This window comes from Styela clava, chromosome 3 (genome assembly GCF_964204865.1).
Source record: "Styela clava chromosome 3, kaStyClav1.hap1.2, whole genome shotgun sequence".
NCBI classification, from domain to species: Eukaryota; Metazoa; Chordata; class Ascidiacea; order Stolidobranchia; family Styelidae; genus Styela; species Styela clava.
In genome coordinates, this window is record NC_135252.1 from 20,341,018 (window position 1) to 20,363,647 (window position 22,630).

Below are 22,630 nucleotides of genomic sequence, written 5' to 3' on the forward strand. Positions count from 1 at the left end.
TATAGAAATAATCCGTTTATTCACAGGAAAACCTCGAACAAATTCACAAACAACACTCAGAGTGCAAACGTTTTGTTGAAAGTATATCAAATAGACTGCTGGAAAACCAAGCTCAGGTGCTTTTGAAATTTTTGTGTAAGAGGCGTTCATGCATATCTAGACCAGATAGGGTTCGGCGTAAGTAGCCACTCATCCCATTTTCGTAAAAATCTTTATTTTTGGCATTGCTTGTTTTAAAGGAGGTTGACGTGGGGTGTGAAATCGGGATTTTTAGCTTACTTCGCACTTTTGATCCTTACGGAGTGGTAGCCGGGGTAGGAACTTTGGCCATCTAGTGGTCGGGATCTACCATTCGAAATCATATAATTAAACCAATAATATAATTGGAAATACCAGACAATTTTGTTTCACCCAGTTGTCTGTAGTACTAATCTAATTTTATTCTAATGTGAAGTCTGGAAATGGAACTGCCTGCTTAAATGTTTCGGAGTCGTGCTTGGAATGAACGTTTCTCTTGAAAATATATCATAACCAACCCGGCTCACATACCTTAAACGGAATTAGTTTTTAAAACATTTTCTCCTAATAATAACAGGAAGAGAAAAAAAAGCAAGAACAAGAGCTACGAGTTGCAATTCAAAGTTTTCGTGATTATATTCGTTCTGTCCAACAACACGAAGTATTCAAGCAGTATGAAAGGTTTATGACACCAGAAGACCAGAACAAAATTCGTGAGAAATGTTCTACAGCAGAGAAATTCTTTGAGTACGATCCGGTAAGTTTGCTGGTTTGTACTTATACATATTCCCCCCACCCCCTTTTTTGCTCTTTTTTTATTCTCTTTTTTTTTCTGAGAGCACTCACTCAGTAGTAAAGCAGAACATTGTTTGAGCAAAGTTTTAAACCACTGATTTACAGAAACAAAGTTATAAGGCAGTGGTTCCAAACCTTTTATGGCTTGTGGCCCATTTCCCAGTGTTTTTAATAATTATGGCCCCTTGATTATCATTCCAGCGGTATTTTGATTGGTATATTCCAAACCCCACTACGTTCAAACAATCCATGCTCAACATTTAAAACACCATGTGAAATATCCTTAAGAATGCGTATATAAAGAAAAAGTACAAATTAAATGAAAATCTATTTTTGCAGAAAAATCTCAACCTCAAACAAATACACGAAAAACATTTAAAATTGGAACAGTTTGTTGAAAGAATATTGAACAAGCTGCGCCAAGCTCAGGTAATTGAGATGAGTCAGTTTCAGATGTTTTCGCACCTACAGACGTACAAGGTTGATTCCAAGCGGTCACTGATTCCTATTTTAAAAAAGGAATATAATTTTTACATTATTGTAATCAGTACAGTTTTCACGTATCAAACTATATTCTAAAAAACTTGTTGTTTCTTTGTTGATTCCATAATGCTTCTAAGCGTTTTAAATGTTCGCGTCAGCCGCGTATGTCATGCGCTTCACAAACCCCGATCTATTACGTTATTGATGGTACAAAACAATTGGTAGATTTTCTCTGACGCAGGGTTAACAGCTTAATGGTTACCGCTTTTATTTTGATTGTGGCTATCACTTACACTTAGCATGAGTGACTAATATAAAACCGCTCAGATATTTCTCATCTGAATAGGTACTGGATAATGGCCATGACGTCGAAGTCATTTTAAATAAAAAAAATTATGTTGATTAAGCGTTTACCAGTTTACTGAGGAAGTCTTGCATATGCCAAAGTTTTTGTTACTCGGAGTCAGAAACAATTTTTTTCGACTCTGAGTCGGGAATTGAAGCCGAATGTAATATTTCGTCGACGCCGCGGCCCTGAACTGACTGGGACTTTCCGTTGAACTGTATTTTCAACGCTTAATCTGACTGTAATTTATAGATAGATTAGTAAACGACTGGATATGTTTAACACAGGACGCATATCTGAAACAGAAAAGGGAAAAAGAGAAGGAGCAAAATGAAGCCATTCGAAAATTTCAAGAATATATTCCTTCAGTTGAAATGCATACTGAATTCGGAGATTATCAAAAGTTTTTGACGCCTGATGACAAAGATGATATAAAAGAAGAATGTATTAGATTGAAGAAATTTCTTAGTGCGAATCCTGTGAGTTCATATGTTAAATTTATAATCCATCTTTGATGACTGGATCTCAATCTATAAAAAGATATATAAGTAATAAATACTTAAACTAAGGGTTCTCAACCATTCTATTGTTTACCCTTAGCAAGTTTCAAAACTAACATTCATTTTGCAACTGTGTATACCTTTTATTATAGAGTGCGGTAAGACGTAAGTGAAATATAAAAAGCGATATTAGGCTAGACCAGGGATGGACAGGGTATTTGAACCAGGGGTCAAAAAGTACTCCGACCTAGACTGTCATGTGAGTATGACGTGAAAAGTTTAATTTCATGAACAACATTAACTGTGTTACAAAAAAAACAAAAAAAACATTAAGCATCGCACCATGTAAAGGGCTAGAGTGAGTCCAGGGGTGGCCCCTGGTCCAAAAACCTTGCCCACCTAGACCGGCGGGCCATGTAAGTGTGACGCAAACGGTAACAAATTAATTATTAGTATAGTACGTATATTCAAAGCATACCGAAACAAAACTGAACATGCCTATTTGAAGTGAATCGTGATTCTTGTTGCACACTGACACAAAAACGCATGTATTCGCTTGACTTGTTACAATTAAATTATATTTGTCTGGGGAAGACTGTTTTGGTTGGGCGAACATTACAGAAACACATTTGTCTTATTGTGCACCGTGATTCTTCAATCACACTTTTTTTTTTAATTTTACAAATGCGAGTCACAGTTTTATCTGCTCAATTTAAACCAAATTTTATTCGATAAATTATGTTTATACAAATGGTTCCATTAATGTTTAATTTCAAAATATTTGAATCGAAATATTTGAAATTAACTATCTTATTTATCATTAGTGAGCCAGAACTGTTTTCCAAATTTTTAAATCAGTGAGTCGGGGAGCAATAGAGAATGTATGGAAAAGAAAAAAAATAATCGAAATGAATTGTTTATTTACAGGAAAAGCTCGAACTTAATCAAATACATGAAGAACATTCAAAATTCATAAAGTTTGTTGAAAGTATATTGAAAAGGCTGCACCAAGCTCAGGTAATTGAAATGAATTATTGTTTATGGTGTATTTCCACACCTCCTGACCTACAAGATTTCTTTAAAGTGGTCACTGATTTCATTTTTTATAGGAAACAGAATTTTTACGATATTGTAACCAATTTTTTGTATCAAACTAGTGACTATATTTCGGGAAACTCAAAAATGACAGGTTTGTCTCTTTGTTGATCTCATATATGCTTCTAAACGTTGTAAATTCATCCGCTACGCACACAGTCATTTTTGCAAAATGTTCGGTAGATTTTATTCTAACGCAGGGTTTTTTAATTACGACTTTTCCCGACTGTGGCTATTCTTTACACCAGGGCTTACCAAACTGAGGTCGCGAACCGGCATGGTGTGTGCAACGAATTTCAGGAGTCGCTAAGTATTATATCTATTGTACTATTTTAGACTTTTGATTCGGAACGCATTTATTGAAAATAGTGCAAAACGTAAATCTCACGATTTCGAGAACAAACATAGGATTAGAGAAGCGGCGCGCTTGCTTATCAATGTCGAGTTTGTTGGAAAATTTCAAATGTGATGCGGGGGGCCGCGGAAAATTCAAACATATTATAAATGTCTCGCTATCTTGAAAAGTTTGGCAAGCCCAAACTTCCGATAACCATGTATGCCTAACGCAAAACCGTTCAGATATTCCCGATCAGTCGCTGATTGAGTACTGGACCACAGGTAGATTTCACGATTTTGTATTTCGAGCGATAAATTTGAAATGTCCTCGTATTTTTTAGACTAATTAACATCACGATATGTTTGACACAGGTCGCTGATCAAGAAATGAAAAGGAAAAATGAGCAAGAGCGACACAAAGCAATCAAGAAATTTGAGCAATATGTTCATTCATGGAAGATGCATACTATATTCGGAGTTTATCAAACGTTTTTGGCACCTGATGAAAAAGAGGCGATCGAAGTTGAATGCATCAGATCGATGGAATTTCTTAGTGGAAATTCTGTGAGTTCAATTGTTAAATTTAAAATTCCTTTTGATGGCTGGATCTAAATCGATAAAAAGACGACCATTCTATTGTTTTTACCCTTGAAAAATTTCAAAACAAAAATTCATTTTGCAACTGTGTATATCAGGGTGGTCCAAGGTTGTCGGCCTCGCGGGCCACACTATTATTTTTGTATTGCTCGCGGGCCACAATAGTGCCAACTGCCAAGAATAGGTAAACAGTGCAAACCAAAACAAACACTTTTATTGTCCAAACACATTGATCATAGTTTGTCATTTATCTAGATAAAATATGCAAAAACCACAAAAAACTCACTAAAACCTGCAAAAGTAGAAAATGCCGTTTTAGATTGTCACCGACCGACACACCTTGCAGACATATCAAGCGAGCATTATCATTTTTCCTCTCGCGGAAACTAAATTTATTCACAATTTCAACAAATTCCACGAGCAATTTTTCAGCTAAAACAACAAAATTTGGTTTTATTCTGGTTTTGACAGCATCAGGCGGGCAAGATTGAATTATCTAACGGGCTGGATTTGGCCCGCGGGCCGTAGTTCACTCATGTCAGCGATAAACAATCTTTCTGCAACGGGAGTAAATGAACATCAATTAAGAGTACTTAGTAAGCTAAGTAGTACTGTAATAAGCTATGTGGTTAACAGCCACATTTAGCTCTTTAACTTCATTATTGCAAAATTTACGTTCGATTAACTTATATAAAACATACCCACGATTGAGAACCCCCGGACTTATAATTAATTTAATTATGATCAGTTTGTAAAGCATTTGGAATTCTAAATCCTGAATTTTTAAAATCTATATTTTTCTTTGCTAAATATCCTCAATGTTAACAGATAGTTCAACATTTGATAAAAATTTTATTTTTTAGGAAATGCCTGACATCAATCAAATACAAAGTGAAAAAGAAAAATTTCAAACTTTTGTTGAAGATGTTTTGGAAAATCTACAAGAGAGAGCAGAGGCAAGCTTATTTAAATAAATGTTTTCCAAAAGTCTATAAAATTGTTTTATTTTTATTAAGTACATTGTAAACATTAGTATGAATTTAGTTTTAAAATTCATCTTTTTTGTAATGAACACACCCAAATCAAGGTTATTTCACATTTTTTGGTGCTCCCGAAGTATGTGCACCAAGATGGCGCACAACCTGAACATAGTATGTGTACCAGGTTGAGGTTCTGGTGGTGCGCCATCTTGGTGCACATACTTCCGCAGCGCCGTTTTTTTCATTTATTTTTATTTGAGTAACGGTTCACGACTGCGTGTGTCTTCTGATATTCGATCCGCTACAATTTCCGCAGGGGATTTAAATCCCAGATCTACCTTTATTTTACTCGGAGCAAGGCTCTAGTCTAGAAAAATTGTCGTTTTGACATACGAATTTGCTAAAATTTAACTGAACATTAGTCGTTTTAGTTTGGCATACATTACAAGAAAATATTTCGAGGGGGCGTGAAGCTAATTAAAATTATTTGGTAAATTTGATCATGTCAGCCTTATTTTGAATATTTACATTTCTTTATTTATTTGTATATTTACGTTCCATCCACGTATTTTAAACGTGTTTTCCAATAAAACACACTTCCGCCTTACTATCTGTTATTCGTAGCTTATTGTTAGCTGCTAGTTATTTTTGAGGCGGAGCACGAGACTTGACAAATTCTAAAATGGGAGCGCGGCTTGAAAAGTATGAGAACCACTGCTCTAATGATATACTTATATTTATTTTTCATTGAGTGGTACGGGTCAGATGTTCACCACGCGACGATCGTTTCTCTAAACCCTAAACTAAAGGTTTTCCAGTACTGATGTGAGTTTCTCTTATAGATTAACAGGGAATCGCTGATAATAGGCCGAATATGAGTCTTTCGCGTCATGACCATGTATTTGAGCATTGCCATTTATTAAGAAATGTATTTTTTTTATTATATCTTAATTTTGATATTTATTATAAAAAGAGTTTTTTCCAAACATTGCTAATAAAGTATACCATGCACTCAAACACGCGACTGTATTACATAATACAGTTTGCTGAGCAGGAGAAAAAGAAAGAGGAACAGAAAATATCTGAAGAAATTCAAGATTTCAAGAAGTTTATTGAGTCAGTAAAAACTTGCACAGAATTCCAAAAATATGAGAGATTTTTATCCGACAATGACAAAAAGGAAGTCAAAAATAAATGTTTTGAGTCGGAGCAATTTCTCGAAAGAAACCAGGTCAGTTAGTCATTTGAATTTTCGAATATTAATGTAAAAAATGGATTGTATTTCAATGTCACATTTAGCAATTTTTCTACCATAACAGGAAAGTCTTGATATAAGACAAATAAGCGTCAAGAGATCTGAACTTGAAGAATTTGTCAAAATTCTGATGGGCAGCCTAGAACAAAAATCTAAGGTAAATGTATTTTATTTATTCTAATTTTATGAAAACCATTTATTTTTTCAAAATCAAAAGTACAAACGTATTGGAACTTATAGATACTTATGACTCTTTGCAGTTGTTGGGCCATTTCATTTCTTTAATGCAAATTTATTTCTATCAAAACTAATAATAATTAAACAGTTAGGAAATGATATAAATCAGCCGTGTGCAACCTTTAATACAAAAGGGCCACATACAAATAGGTGAAACCGCAGGCCGCACCTTTATTTAACATAAGCTTTCTAGTAGTTTCAGGCACATTTTGGTTATTGATCTTCTAATATTCCTTATTCGCTTCGTACAAGCTAGCTGTTAGGCCATTGTATCGTCATAGGAATAGATAGATAATAAGTACAATGTAAAAATTAGTATGAATGCAGTTTTAAAATTTATGTTTTTACCTATTTGAACCTATTTGCCTAAATCAAGGTTATTCCATGTATTTTTTTTCATTTGTTTTTATAAGAGTAATGTTTCACGACTGCGTATGTCTTCTCATATGTGAGCCGCTAGTCGGCATTGTTTGCCAGTTTATTTTATCTCGAATATGGTGACAGGCATGGGATATTATTTTAGATTTTCATACATTCTACTCGGAGCATGGCTTTAAATAAATTGTCGTTCAGACATACATATTTGCTGAAATTCGTTAGCACAGATCTCTGAATTTAACTTGAGAAAGAGATAGTTGGTAACGTAAAGCTGCGGTCACAGATTTTTTCATGTTGTAACTACATCAATAAACATTAGGTTGTCATTTTTCAGGATTGTAAGATTTAATTTATATCACATTTGTCTTGTTTTCTCAGACGTTGTCATAATTAGATGTAATTTTAAACAAAGAAAACCCACTGATTTCTGTATCAAAGTATTTTAAAATTTTACAGAACGAAAAACTGGAGAAGCAAAGGAAAGAAGAGCTGAACAAAGCAATTGAAAATTTCCAGCAGTATATTCGTTCAGTCAAAGAGCATTCTGTATTCAAGCCGTATGAAATGTATTTATTACAAGGTGACAAAGACTTAATTAATGGAAGATGCGAGGAAATGAATACATTTCTCAACTCGGTAAGATTTATTCGAAATATTACTTTGTGTTATGCATTTTCGAAAATCAAAAACTTCGTGGCTGATGAAATAATCTCATTTGTCTTGGTGAGATTTGGCTTTAGCCTACAAGTCAAAGTTCAAACAGAGATATCATTCATTACAGCGATTTATTCAACACATAGTCATGATATATGATCCAGCTCACTCCTATAACATAAAAGTTTGTTAATAAGCTAAAACTGAAAGTTTTGTCCCCAACTCTTAGAGTTATCGGTACGTCTCTTTTGTTTAACCCTTTTCTTTTTTTCGGAAACAAGTCACGCCCCTAGTTAGAAACAAAACGACGCTGACTACTACTGTCAACCCTGTGCTTGACTGCTAGAGTGAGAAATTTTTTATCATTGTCAGAAATGTAATTGGAATATTATTTTTAGAAAAACCTCAACATGAAACGGATAGAAGACAAGACAGCAGAATTTGGAGTCTTCGTTAATCGTGTACTGGATGGTCTTAAACACAAAGCTCAGGTAAGTGTATGTTGCTGCATTATGGGAGAGGCATACGTGTCTGACATCGGATTGAATTTAAGGTTTGCCAAACAAAAGTCAACAGTTTCTATCTGGCAGTTAGAAGGCACAAAATGAAATTATGGAACGTTTTTCAAAATCGTTGTTGTTGTTCTTGGCGTTGGCGATGACAAAAAAAAATTCTTTGCATTTAATTGACCAATCAATTTTATTACATGAAGATAGAAAACGGCGCGACATAGTTTTTTTCTAATATTGCTAACAAAGTAATTCATGATCTTGAACATGCAACTATATTGTAAAATACAGCTTGATGAACAGAAGAGAAAATATGAAGAACAGAAAAAAATTGAAGAGATTCAAGATTTCCAGAAGTTTATTGAGTCAGTGCAAAGTTATGCAGAATTCCAGAAGTATGAGGAGTTTTTATCTGACAATGACAAAAACGAAATCGATGATAAATGCATTGAGTCGAAGGAATTTCTTAAAAAAAAACAGGTCAGTTAATTATTTGAAATTTGCAATATTAAAGTAGAAATGGATTCTTTATATATATATATATATACCTCGTTAGTACATATCCTATCAGTAATTTTTTATTTTTCCGCTTTGAGCTTTTTTCAAATATACTGAGTAAATACTGATAGGATATATAAAAACTGACAGTGTAAGTCTTACTTACATAATAATTAGGTGAACTGTGTAAGAGCTTTAGTTAAAAAATGAGCCGACTGTCTCATTATCAAAGTCTCATTATCAAAATTTTTTTGTTTAATCATTACATCCAGCTATTTCTTTTGTAATAAAATATCTCCAATTTTGATGTATTGACGTGATTATTAACATTAACAGAAAAAACTTGATATCCAACAAATACCAGACAAGAGACGTGAATTGGAAGATTTTGTCAAAAATCTGATGGAGAGTCTAAAACAAAGATATAAGGTAAATGCGTTTTATTGTAATACTATCGAGGTCATTTATTTGTTTCACAATCAAAAGTACAAACTTATTGAATTTCATAAGTACATATGACTTTTTGGCCATTTCTTTTAATTAATGCAAATTCATCCTAATTTTCTAACAATACATCCAAGATCCAAGTGAGCACACGAATTTTTTAAACCACATAAAATAACCTTTTCACAGCTTGAAAAGCAGAAGAAAATGAAACAAGAACAGAAACGACTTGAAGTGATTCAAGATTTCGAGCAATATATCAATTCAGTACAAGATCACACAGTATTTCAGAAATATGAGTTTTTATCTCATAATGACAAGGAAGAAATAAATATCAAATGTCATGAAGCGAAAGAATTTCTCAAGAAACATCAGGCTAGTGTTTTGAACTATCAATATTAAAAAGCATCAAAATAAATTTAAATGTTCCCATTTAGCAATCTTTTCAAACTTGTTTTGACAGCTATATATTGGTATTTCTGTCACTAGTATAAAGCTATATACGTTCACCTCGTTAGTACATTTTCTATCAGTACTCTTATTCCGTTTCGGGTCTTGCCTTAAGTTTATTAAAACATAAAAAACTGTTTAACTGAGAGTGTAACTATTATTTACATAATAATTAGGTGAAATGTGTGAGCGCTTGGTTAAAAATGGACCGACCGTTTAAAGGCATGTCCCAATACATGTTTATTTAGTCGATCCATGCAGTTACGTCAGTTTTTTTTGTATTAAAATGTCGGCGATCTTGAAGTATTGACGTAATCATTTACAGGGAAATCTTGATACCAAACAAATAAACGAAAAAAGGTCTGAATTTGAAGATTTTGTCAAAAGTCTGAAGGACGGCCTAGAACAAAAATATAAGGTAACGCGTTTTTTTTTTAAGATAATATAGACCCTTTATATTTTCCCGAAACAGTAGTAGAAATGGATTCAAACCCAAATGAGATACAAATGACCTGTCGGTTTATTCCATTTATTTCATACGAATTCATTTGAAATTTTATTTATTTGAAAATATATACGAATGACTTGTCGGTTTATTCCATTTATTTCATACGAATTCATTTGAAAATTTATCAAAATTAATACTAAGGAAACAACGGAGATTAATAATAAATATGATTTAATACTTCAGTTTTATCCTCTAAATGTCATTCTACATGCAATATTATATTTATTTTCGATTACTTAATCGATATGATCTGTGATCGAACCAATTTAAAGTTTAGTTTAATATTTTCTATTTCAACCATAATTAATATAATAAATTGATTGCTATATTTGTAATATCTGTATACTTCAAATGCGCGCAATCTCCTACCTTGCCTCGTTCTCGATACTCTTGTAACATTGAAAATATTTCTGGAACAAAATTTAACAAACAAGTTGAATAAAATATAAAGTCTACTCTACTAATCTTGAGGTACAAACTGAATAATTACAATTTATTATAATGATTACAAAAACACAATTTACAGGCACATCACCTAGAAAAGCAAAGGAAGAGAGAAAACGAGAGAGACGAAGCGATTGGGAATTTTCAGAAGTTTATTCAATCAGTTTATGCATTGGAAGAGTTTGCTGGATACAGGAAGTTTTTATCACCTGATGACAAAAAAGATGTTGATAATAAGTGTATCAAAATGAACACATTTTTGAGCATAAATCCGGTAAGTCTTCTAAAAACCTTTCTTTTCATTAAAACTAAATAGGTAAATATTTCAATTTACATATTTAAAGGGAACATTCTTATCTTCATTATTTAATATATAACAAAGTCTGTAATGCAATAACTATGTTTATAGCTTATGAAAACTACACATGTATTAACCTAATCATTTACAATAACAGGAGACTCTCGATATCCAACAAATACAAGACAAAAGAGATGAATTTGCTGATTTTGTTAAAAGTTCGAAGGACAGTCTAAAACAAAAATATAAGGTATATGGGTATATTACATATAAATATAAGGTCTCGGTTTTCAAGTACATAGAAGACTAAAATAATTATGAATTATATAATGTAAGATTAATATGATCTGTGAAGCAGCATTTCTGAATGAAAAGCTTCTACAAGACGTTCAAATAAATATGGTGTAATTCATACACAAACAATGGTTTCCAAAAATATTATAAAATATTATAGTAAATATAAATTTAACAGGTCTATAAAGAAAAGCAACAAGAAAAACAAAACAAACTAAACAAGGCAATCATGAATTTTCAACAGTATATTCAATCAGTTCAAACATTTGAAGCATTTGCTGAATTTGAAAAGTTTTTGTCGTCAGAGGAAAAACAGGATGTCAATGATAGGTGTTTGAGAATAAACACATTTTTGATAACAAATCGGGTAAGTTTTAAGAAAATTTGTGTTATATCATTAAATTTGAATAGAAATATGTTAATTTACATATTTACAACAACAATCTTATCTATTAATTAATACATAGCATACATTGTAATGCAAGTCATACGTTTTTTAAATGTTTTTTATTATTATTGTTTTGATAACATCATTGCTTATTAAAGTTATATTACTTAGTTTGGAATATCTATCAAAAATAAGATTAGGAATAAACTACAAATTGAATATTTAATCTCGGAAAATAAAACGGTGCTCCCGCAGTATGTGAATCAAGATGGCGGATACCGGTACGTAGTATGTGTACCAGGTCAGGGTTAGGCCATAATATTATTCCAACTTTCTTTATTTTAGTTCTATTACAAGTTCGGGGACTAGCCAAGTGACTCTTGTAGTATTTGTACCTGAAATGGTGGCCTAACCCTGACCTGGTACACATACTACGTTCCGGCGTTCTCGACCGTTTTCACATACTACGCGAGTACGAATGTAGCTATAAATTGTACATTTTTATAAAAAACAACCAAATGTCTTTATTGATTAATATATTTACAAACGAAAATCAGATCAAAAATTGAAAATAAAAATTATTCTAGGAAAGCCTTGACATCAACCAAGTGAAGGAAAAAAGATTAAAATTTGAAAATTTTGTTGCAAGTATGTTGAAATCTCTAAAGCAAAAATCTCAGGTAAAAATCTTATTTATTACATTAAGTGATCGAATTTCTATCACGATTAGATGCATTATAGACGATTTGAGCTGTACATATATGGCTTTTCTTCCATTTATGATCTTGTCTTATTGGATAGGAACAGGAACGCTACACCGAGAATGAAACATTTAATTTGCAGCCCATGTATATTCTACTTTGCATTTGAAACAATAAATAAATAGATCAAGTCAATAAATATTTATAATTCCATTTTTCTCGCTGAAACGTCAGAAATCTTGCAATTTTGGGTTTCTTTCTATTACCTCGGCGGAGAAATAATTGTTCTGGTCTAACAATATTCATTCTTATTAGCTCGTGAACATTGTGACAAAAAAGGAAAGAGAAAAAGAACAGAAGAAAAACGAGGTTATTCAAAATTTCCTGCTGTATATTCGATCAGTTGAATCGCACGCGGAATTCAAAGATTTTGCTGAGTTCCTAACTTCTGATGATAAAGCAGAAATCAATGCAAAATGTCTTGCAATGAAGGAAGTACTTAGCAACAACCAGGTACATACGGATTCGGATCACGACACATTTGCAACATCGTTTATTATTTAACCGAATTAATTAAAGACATCTTAATATTGATTACAAGTGGCGTCGCTTTGGGACACTTTTGTCACTCCTGCCCTACTTGCCCCAATTGTCTCCGTTATATTCCATGACTCTTCCATACTTGCCATACTCGCTCCACTATTACCACTGATCACCACGTCATGTAATATTATCTCACGTTCCAGTTGTAAGTGTCCAACTTGCACCATTTACCTTGGCCAACTTGTACCTTTTGCTCTTTTACCTTGGCGTGGGACGAGGGTACTAATCAATGTTCTTTATACTTTTAGCTAGGGTACTTGGTTCCGTTTAGCTAGGGAAGTTGGATTTACCAAACTTTCACTAAAATACATTGGTTGGCGGTGTATATCTTGTCTATTACAATGCACAGATGCAAATTGCAATCCCTTTTCACTGAAACTGAAAAAAAAAATAGTTTAAGTTCAGATGTATAATATTAAAATGATCTGTTTTCAGGAAAAGCTTAGCGTAGAACAAATTCAGGATGTCAAAATAGAATTTGAAGACTTTGTGGCTGATATAGTAAAGAAACTCAAAGATAGAGAGCAGGTGATTGAATTAAATATAATATGGAAAAGTACCCACAGAAAGGCGGAATTTGCCCTTCATACTTCAGCAAGGAAACATTTTAATAAGCGTCCAATATTATGTCATCATTGTGTATATAACGTTACAATTGAGCGCTACCAGACACAAAAATGACAACACAAGTTGATGATATTTTTACATATTGAAGATTTCTCCACTTTTTAAAAATATTTTCTGATTCTGATTTATTTATTCACAAACAACTTTGTACTTAATTGTTATACAGGTTTCCATATATATCATATTGCTATTTTTCCGTTGTTAGTCTCGTTGCTGTAGTTGGATGTTTGTTTGATGTTGTTGGAAATTTTTTTCCATTGTTAAAACAATCGATTTTAATTTTTTAATAGTTGAAGATGAAAAAGTCGCTAGACGGCCTTTAGGGTGCAAATACAGTGCCGAAAAGAATAAAAAAAAATGGCGTGTTAGTTTGAAACTCTATTGCTTCAAAACCATATTATCTTTAACAGGAGGATCAAAAACAAAAGCTAAAAGAAGCAATTCAGAATTTCCAGGCGTACATTCAGTCCGTTCAAGAGCTCGAAGAATTTGCTCAATATGAAACATATCTAACGTCTATTGATATAAATGGAATCAAGGCTAAATGTCTCAAATTACAAACATTCATCAACGAGAATATTGTAAGTTGTGCTTAAATATGAAATATGGAAAACAAAATATGAATAATAAAATTAATTGACTTGCAAGTTCGACAAGTGCCGCATTTAGTATCTTCTGTGGAATTTACAACAACGTAGCTTTTTTCCTAGTCATTCTGACTTGAAATTTACTCGGAAAATGTGCCTCGGTAACTGTCTGGCTTCTGTTGGTTTTGATATTCTAGTCGCTCGTAGATGAGACAGCCCGTGCTTAGGGTAACTTCCCGCGAAAGTAAGAAAGACGGCGTCCTCCTAATGCTTCTATAACAAAAGAAGGGTTTTAAGTTTTTGTCACTACTAAACATAAGAGTTGAATATTTTTCACGGTAATACGATATACAAGTAATAATTTTATCTCCAGGGAAACCTTCATTTCAAACAAATCGAAGACAAAAGAGCTGAATTTGAAAGTTTCATTCAAAGTATTGTGACTAAACTGCAAAGCAAAGCTCAGGTAATCATTTCAATACGATTTACATCATGTTAGATTACAGCGTTTTCCAACCTTTTTTGGTCGCGGACTATTTTCTCACCGACGAAAACCTTTGCGGACTCAACGTGCTTTTATTGCAACCGGACTCTGTGTGAAGAAGTAATCAAACCAAACACAACAGAATTTTAACGAATTTCAAATTCGGAAATTCGCCGCAATCAGGCGTTTGTTAAAAGGACCGACTTTTTTTAGTGTATAAATGGCCTTTTCTGTCGCACAATATTCAATTCATGACAACGACGACAATTTAAAATGTCTCTCTATTTTTAATTTAATTGTGTTCGTGGTCACTCGCGGTTGCGTCGACTTGTGATAAGATGAACGCATTACTTTTTTAAAATGCGACGCCAATCTGTGAACATAATAATGTGAGAATATATTGCCCGATTATAATTAGTTTTGATACATATTTTTTTGCGATCTTGCAAATTTGTTGTCGCCGTTAGAAAAATCCTACTATCTGCTATAAATTTACAGAAAGTACAACTTGATTTGTAACTTATTAAAAATATAATTAAAGTATATCAGTAGATCGAGAAAAAAAAATTTCATCACATTGCTTTAATATTAATTTAATTGTGATCATTTTATTTTAATCTGCGGTTGTGTTGACGAAATAAAAGCAACACTACTCAAAAATTATCATGACAATCCGTGAGCACAAAAATGCGTGGTGAAGTGCCCGAATATATTTTGTTTTGATTCGCATTTTTGTGAATTCGACAAATCTGAGCTATTCGTACAACACTTATGGCGCTCCAGTACTGTACGTACGTACCAATGTGAAGGCAGTAAAGCAAAGAATCCTAAGGGAAAATGCTCTGATACGTATACTACGGTAGCACTCGAAATTTTGCGATTTGCAATGTCTAAAAAGCGTTTTTAATCGGTCGCGGACCATCATAAAACAAAACTTATGGTGTTCTCCGTTTTATTTTTTAGTATTTTGTTTTGCCGCTTTTCAATTTAGAATATTTAGGTTGCCACCATTGACACCTGCCAAATTTTCAAATAGTAAATTGCTATTCTAATAGTTGAATATTCGAGTAAATGCGTAGCCCTATACTCAGTATCCAGTAATTATTGGCTCGATTAATGTTATGTGAATAAACTTGCTTTTTATGTTTTATGTAAATTCTAACGTAAATCGTAACTTGGCTGATGGTTAAGTTTCGCAAAAACGTTTGGGGCCGCAGTGAATTTCTGGCTTGTTGCGGACTCATTCAAACGCTCCGCGGACTCAGTTGAGACCCCGGATTCGGGTTGAGAAACAATGTGTTAGCATGATTCAATATCGATTTATATATCTAAGTTTTGTTTATACTATAATAATTATATCTTATAAAAAATATATTAAAAAAAATGTATTTCCTAAAAGATTATTTTTAAAGTTCATGGTCAATTACCTCATAATAAGATTTGCTCGGATTTTCTAGATGTGAAACCATGCATATATACTTTTTAAATTCATCTAATCGTTCATTCATTCTTGTTCTAATTTATCTCTTTTTGCTTCCTCCCATGCGTGTGATCCACTCACACAAATATAGGAGTTGTCTAACTGTTATGTTTCACAAAATAATATTCCATTTACGAGAAAACCAGCTGAATATTATTGTTATTCACTTTTTATTTAGATGGCTGCAGATAAGATAAAACAAGAGAGAAGAAAAAAGTGGGATGAAGCAAACAGAAACCTTCGGAAAACGTTAGATTCAGTTCGTACGCAAATAACGAACAGACATCTCGGCAAAGATTTTTCTCAATACATCGAAAACATAAAACGTACTTGTAACCAAGTCGAAGATTGGCTTCAAAAGAGTCAAGTAAGCGTGACAATTGTAAATTATATCTGCCATGAAACATTATGTTCTTTCAAATACATAGTGACTCTCTTCCTATCAGTGGGTGGTCACCTAGTGCTTTGTTTAAAAAGCAAAGTTTTCTCATTAAATAATACACTTCAGTGAGCGCCATTTAACTTTGCACAAGAAAGCAGTCTCTTTTTCTTCTAAGTGAGTGAGCAAAACCGTGCTTTGGGCAAATTTTCAAACAAAGGTAAATTTTGTATTAAACTGCTAAAATTAAATTTAAAGATTAGAACACTTGGCGGTGATTGAATCAGCACATTTAAAACGTTTTGTTGCTTCAGGGTAAGTATACACAATTACAACATTTTTCAGAAAACCATCACTGTAGAAGAACTAGAATCAAAAGTTATTGAAGTGGAGGCGACTCTTAAAAACTTTTGGAGTGGATTAAAACAAGAGATACAGGTGAATGTCTAGGAGGGTGGTTGGAGACGGTTCAATGTTTTATGCAACAATGCTTTGCATCCACGCAGATTCTTGCAGTACTAGTGCTTGCTATCCTATCAGCATGTACAACTAACAATAGTGATTCCAGATCTAAAGATCCACCATTTGTCTTTTTCAAGCAATAAAAATGACATCTAAGTCTTTTTCGATATATCAAATTACTTATTTTAGGCATCTCAATCGTTAACCGAATCTTTTTACTCTTTAGCAATTCTTACTTTAATCGAACATCCATTTTTGGTTATGGCATTACTCACTACCCATTACTCATCCCACTCGTTATCCGCGTTACGTTATACGCTTTATTATCCTCATTAAGATTCCAGAACAAGTGTTAAAAACACTCAAAAATTCAGTTGTTTTCTGATGTACAAACCAGGTCATCGAAGCAGATAAGCAACAGCAAGCAAATAAAGAAAGAAAACTGACTGAAACTCGTCATAATCTCATGGGGTATCTAGATTCAATTCGTCAGATGTGCGAATCAGAACAAATTGCTGAAACTGAATATGCAGATAAACTAAGTGGCCTATGCAATGAAACTGAAGAATGGCTCAAATCTGAAGTGAGTCTCAGCATTGCTTAAATTAAGACGATTTGTTCATGCCAATTTCTCATCATAAAATACTCTTATAGTTGGATACATGGTTTACATATGCATCGTTTTTCCCAATTCTTGTTGTAGTGTTTTTTGTTATGTAGTTATCACTGAAGTATGTGTTGTGAGTGTTGGAAATAAATCTTTTTACCCAATTAAAAGGTGATTACATTTTGAATGGGAAACTTTCTCTGTGACGAGATATTTCGCTGAAAAATTTACCGTTTTATTTAATTAGAGGAGAACACTTTGTATTCTGCGTTGCCATACCGCCCTTGCAATGCTTGCACCCTCAGATCTTTTTAACAAATTTTTATCAGGCCTTGCAGTGGAGTAGAGTGTACCGAGGTCCGACATATGTGTCAGCATGTTTGAACATTGCTCTCTCGTTTACTTCTAATTTTTTTTAAGCAGAATCTTTAGTTCTGTCGTTTTCAAGATTTTGAATGTGATAAAACGATTGCTAACTGTGACTACTTTAACAGGGGATATCAGCAGAATCGATCCAAACTAAGCACGAGGAGTTGCAAGCTACTGTGCAAGGAATCAAACAAAGTATAAGCAAAATGAAACAGGTTTGTCAATACTCTTATTTGAAGATATATTATACGACTTGGAACAATTCTTCATCTCTGACATATTATATTATTGTATGTACATTTTCATGGATAAATAAGTTGATTGTGGCTGGATGGGTTTTATGCGCATATCAGTGATCGGAGTCGTTTTTCGTTTCTATTTGTATCGGACGTCTTCTGGATATCCAAGACCCCTCAACATACTTTGACATATACTTTTTTTATTGTTGATTGTTGTTCGATTTTTTATGCTATTCTCAATTATTGTTAGGCCTAATAACGTATTTTGCTGTTCAGTAACCAGTATTTGTTTTCCTTCAGCCCTAAAGCCATTTTTACTTTTTTGTAATCTTTATTCACAAAGTGTATTTATGTATGGTGGAAAAATAAATTCCTGATTAGTGGCATATATTTCCAAAGGAAAAAGAAGCAGAAGAAAATCTTCGACAAAAAGCATTCGACAATATGTGGAATTATATCGACGAAGTTCAAACAAAGATCGCAACTGATGTGGAAAACGATGAGTTTACGAGACCGCATATCAATAGGATTACAGAAAGCTGCGAAATAGTATTGGAGTGGGTTAAAAAAAATTATGTGAGTTCGAAATTTATACAATATGATATATAACACCCCTTAAAATAAAATGGTGCTTGGGTTAGACTTTGGTCACCTTTATCAAATACTCACGGTAAGTAATCTAAACAAAATATGAGAGATTGGGAAGCCACTCATATTTATTTTGTGTTAGCTTACTAAAACAAAATGGCGAGTTCCAACAAAAGCAAGTATAATAATTTTAGGAGTAGCAGGTAGCCACTTACTATTGTTTAGGGGAATCAAGTCATTGACTGTACTTGAGCCACCTTTTAAGGACTTACGTTTACTCGACCTGAGTCATCGAAATTAATGGATTGAAAGTTCAAAGTGCCCTTATATCCACTCATTTTATTATTGTTTATTCATCTACCTATGACTTGGAATCGACCTGTGACTTGATTTGCGACTTATGATTTGGCTGCGGCTGTGACCGTGTATTGCGCTGTGACACGTGCTTGAATTCTAACATTTGCTGGAACTTATACTTAAGTCGAAACTCAGGTGACTCGGAACTCGATTTGACTTTCGACTCGGGGTTGAGGACCTGACTCAACACTTGGAAACTACGGATATACTGATTGTTAATAGATGTTGGTGGATGCAACTCTTTAACGGAGAATCTATGGTTTTTAAAAATAAAAACACCTCAGTAGAAGTAATGCGGAAATTTTTGCGGATATTTCTATTTTAGTATTTATTATGACATTATTTGCTTAGAGGCTAAAATTTTTTTCAAATTTTATGCTATTAAACTCTATAACTTGTTGTATACTTTCCAAGGATCGAATTACATTCGATACCATTATATCAGAGCAGCGTAATCTACGAACAACGATTGAGGATATTTATGATAAAATGCAAGCAAGCAAAACTGAGGTAAGATAAAACTATGGGAATTGCATTCGAAATTTTAATATAGAATTTACGTGCAACGAAGCTTGCAACTTTGGACGTATGTCGTTACATATAAATTAGAATCACTCGCATATAATGCATAAAAATACCCTATTTTGCACAAAAAATGAAGTTTACTCATTCTGGTTCTGAGTTTTCGTTTTTACATGTTTCACATTAATATATAGCACATGGGATGTGAGGCTGAATATGGGGTTTCAATTGAAAAATTTGAAAAGGGGATGCACTAGGTGCTAATACCAGAAAGAAAATTTCTGATTCGCAAAGCGGGAATGATTCAATATTACTTTTTCAAAGCACCTTTTTGATCTACCCCTTCATTTATTTTTCAGGCAGAAGAAATATTTCGACAGCAAGCCCTAACTGCTGTACATCATTACATTGACGATGTTTGTAAAAGTCTGGAAGCTGAAAGAGAAACGGACAAAACAATCGTCCAGTGCATTGATACAATATACAAGCATTGCACGAATGTATTCAAATGGACTAATGAAAATTACGTAAGTCAGTCGCGCAAGGAAATTCGACTCACGGTGACCAAGTGAACTGGTCGATTAAGTACACCGTATTTTACACCGATTCGTAGTAATCGACATCCTAGAGCTTTCTATGTAGGCGTACTTTTTAGCTTCATCAAATTCTAAGTTTGGGCTATGTAACAGAAAGTGTACTGGATTTCGTTGGTTCAAATTGAACGCATTATCACTGTAATTATTCCGTCCCATTCAAAACCTACAAAAAGATATGATTCAGTTGACAAATTACTTTATTTATAATATCGATATTAAATTGTTTTCAGCATCAAATCACTGGCGGAAGAATTTTATCAGAATTTGATAACTTACAGAAAAATGTCAATGATATTTTTAATGTGTTACAAGCCAGAAAAATAGAGGTGAGATTTTCCTATCGATGGTATTCGAATGTCTTGCACCATACCTGCATATTTACGAGAGCAGTAATTTTGTGCGAGAACCTTAATTTCCGAATATAGGTTTAAAGATTTATGACCAGAAGTAATTCAATTTCATGGTACGTTTTGGGTCAAGATAGGTGTAAAACTGAGAAAGTACTTACCGTAGAGCCGAGTAAAGACAGTCGAATTTATACCGAAATATTATATTATTTGAAAAATGTACTCAAACTAAATTGGTCGCAGAGTAGGAAAACAACATTCTGACCATATTTTATCTACTAAAATAATTGCATATCTTTTTTCTAAAGTAAAGTATTTATCAGCAATTATTATTTTATCAATAACTATGCCCTTAACTATAAGTTGAATGTGACTCTTCGGAGCAAAACTCTAAATCAAATATTGCTAAGGTTCTTTTTGAAGTATTTTTAGTTATATATCTATCAACTATTCATTTTATGTAAAAACTCAATGAAGTTATATTTCCTACAAGGCCGAAGCTGAGCGTGAACGACAGCGGGCAGAAACGATTAGAAAGCGCGCGGAAGTAATCAACAATCTCCGAGCCCACATTTCCGAGGTCAGATCGAGAGTTGTATTCAAAAAGTTCAAGAACAGATTGACTGAAGAAGATTTGAGATTGATATTTAGTCAATGTAACATTGCAGAAAGACATATCGAGGTGAATATCGCGTTGCCTATGTTGGTATTAAAGGTTAAAATCTTAATTGAAATGCCATATCAACATACTAACCCAGTGTGTAACAAATTGGCTAAAAATGTCAAAACTGTATTAGTCTATTAACATATTAGCTTATGTCACATTCTAAGGTTTTGAGAAAATTGCATTTTTGTGGTAGTTAAATAAAAACCTACCTTAAATAATTTACCTAAAATAAGTTACCTAAAATAAAAACTAAAAGGTCCAGGTTTGTAACCCCAAAATGGTCTATAAATACATAAATTCAGATAATTTCTAAAAAATATGACTTGAGCTCCTTTGATTCTACTCGATTGGTGTTGTAAATAATTTAATTGTTGTTCAGGAAAATTCAGATACGATCCAACTGGAAGTCCAATATTTGGATATACGCAAAATGACTGAAGATGTGTACAAAAAGTTAAAAAGAATTGACACGGTGGGGTGAATATTTTAAAATGTATTCCCTTTTGAAGCTTGCTACATTTGGACTTAGTTTCGTCAATTTTACTTTTCGTAGACCTGTCTGTTACTTTTAATATTATAACGTTTTTTCTTCCCGTTGTATATATGATAAAATATAGACAATATTATTTAAATTATTATTTTTTCAATCATTACTGATTATGAATATTAAATGTTTTTAGTTAGAAAAGGCTGAGGTGGCAAGGAGGCAAGCCGAAGAGCAAAGAAAGAAAGATGATATGTCTCAAAAAGTGAAGAGTTACATCGACCGTGTCCAACGTCTTACTGTGTTTGAGCCTCTCACGTCTAGATTGACAAAAAACGATGAAGCTCGAATTCAATCTGAATGCATCAAAGCAAATCAGTTTTTAATTGCGGTACACGAACCTATTTGCTCAGAATCTTAAAATATCTAAAAAGGGTTTAAGCGTAATGTTGTGACGTCCAATATGGCCACATACGTTGGGACAAGTCATACAAAATTAGATTCTTTACTGGAATATTTTCAAGTCATTGTAGAAAATACCGCTAGTGTCAGTATTTGGCCTAAAGTTAGTTTTTCACCGTGTGGTTTTCATCACCAATATTCTGTCAAATATAATAAAACGTTTATTCATCTAATAGGAAAACTTGACTTCTGCTGAAATTGAAAAAAAGTGTAGAGAACTAGAGGAATATGTTCAAATTATTTACAAGAAGTCGAAAACATGGGAAGAGGTATTTGATCTAGTTGTTGCTTGTTTTTTTTTTCCAAAATCAGTTCATGTGTTATATGTAATGTATATTATATCTTCGATCAAAAAAATGAATTTTTTTGAAATGCAAATGAGTTTAATATTCACGACTTATTAACCTGTAGAGTAGAGTTTTGTTTTCTCAAAATTTATACATATTCGCTACTTTCGAAATTTTTCTATGATTTTGTAATTTCGCTTTTAATGAGGATATATATGCGAATCCAATCGGACATAGAATCTTGTTTTATGAGAATGGATTTGACGTGATTCGTT

The 22,630-nt window shown here is 33.1% G+C and overlaps 1 protein-coding gene across 3 annotated transcripts in view; it reads left to right on the forward strand.

Moving 5' to 3' along the window:
• Nucleotides 1-22,630, forward strand: part of LOC120343174 (uncharacterized) — a 42,860-nt gene that overhangs the window by 15,565 nt on the left and 4,665 nt on the right. For all 3 annotated transcript variants that reach the window (XM_078111037.1, XM_078111036.1, XM_078111038.1), the window contains 35 exons: nucleotides 27-116; nucleotides 596-775; nucleotides 1,153-1,242; nucleotides 1,930-2,121; nucleotides 3,070-3,159; nucleotides 3,946-4,137; nucleotides 5,034-5,126; nucleotides 6,193-6,381; nucleotides 6,470-6,562; nucleotides 7,477-7,656; nucleotides 8,073-8,165; nucleotides 8,475-8,663; nucleotides 9,018-9,110; nucleotides 9,315-9,500; nucleotides 9,901-9,993; nucleotides 10,610-10,801; nucleotides 10,983-11,075; nucleotides 11,298-11,486; nucleotides 12,095-12,187; nucleotides 12,524-12,721; nucleotides 13,247-13,339; nucleotides 13,849-14,019; nucleotides 14,399-14,491; nucleotides 16,168-16,356; nucleotides 16,714-16,806; nucleotides 17,228-17,413; nucleotides 17,932-18,021; nucleotides 18,445-18,621; nucleotides 19,405-19,500; nucleotides 19,872-20,039; nucleotides 20,339-20,434; nucleotides 20,949-21,137; nucleotides 21,502-21,594; nucleotides 21,803-21,997; nucleotides 22,245-22,337. In XM_078111037.1, coding sequence (XP_077967163.1) covers nucleotides 27-116; nucleotides 596-775; nucleotides 1,153-1,242; nucleotides 1,930-2,121; nucleotides 3,070-3,159; nucleotides 3,946-4,137; nucleotides 5,034-5,126; nucleotides 6,193-6,381; nucleotides 6,470-6,562; nucleotides 7,477-7,656; nucleotides 8,073-8,165; nucleotides 8,475-8,663; nucleotides 9,018-9,110; nucleotides 9,315-9,500; nucleotides 9,901-9,993; nucleotides 10,610-10,801; nucleotides 10,983-11,075; nucleotides 11,298-11,486; nucleotides 12,095-12,187; nucleotides 12,524-12,721; nucleotides 13,247-13,339; nucleotides 13,849-14,019; nucleotides 14,399-14,491; nucleotides 16,168-16,356; nucleotides 16,714-16,806; nucleotides 17,228-17,413; nucleotides 17,932-18,021; nucleotides 18,445-18,621; nucleotides 19,405-19,500; nucleotides 19,872-20,039; nucleotides 20,339-20,434; nucleotides 20,949-21,137; nucleotides 21,502-21,594; nucleotides 21,803-21,997; nucleotides 22,245-22,337 — 4,830 coding nt within the window. The remainder of the gene's footprint in view (nucleotides 1-26; nucleotides 117-595; nucleotides 776-1,152; nucleotides 1,243-1,929; nucleotides 2,122-3,069; nucleotides 3,160-3,945; nucleotides 4,138-5,033; nucleotides 5,127-6,192; nucleotides 6,382-6,469; nucleotides 6,563-7,476; nucleotides 7,657-8,072; nucleotides 8,166-8,474; nucleotides 8,664-9,017; nucleotides 9,111-9,314; nucleotides 9,501-9,900; nucleotides 9,994-10,609; nucleotides 10,802-10,982; nucleotides 11,076-11,297; nucleotides 11,487-12,094; nucleotides 12,188-12,523; nucleotides 12,722-13,246; nucleotides 13,340-13,848; nucleotides 14,020-14,398; nucleotides 14,492-16,167; nucleotides 16,357-16,713; nucleotides 16,807-17,227; nucleotides 17,414-17,931; nucleotides 18,022-18,444; nucleotides 18,622-19,404; nucleotides 19,501-19,871; nucleotides 20,040-20,338; nucleotides 20,435-20,948; nucleotides 21,138-21,501; nucleotides 21,595-21,802; nucleotides 21,998-22,244; nucleotides 22,338-22,630) is intronic.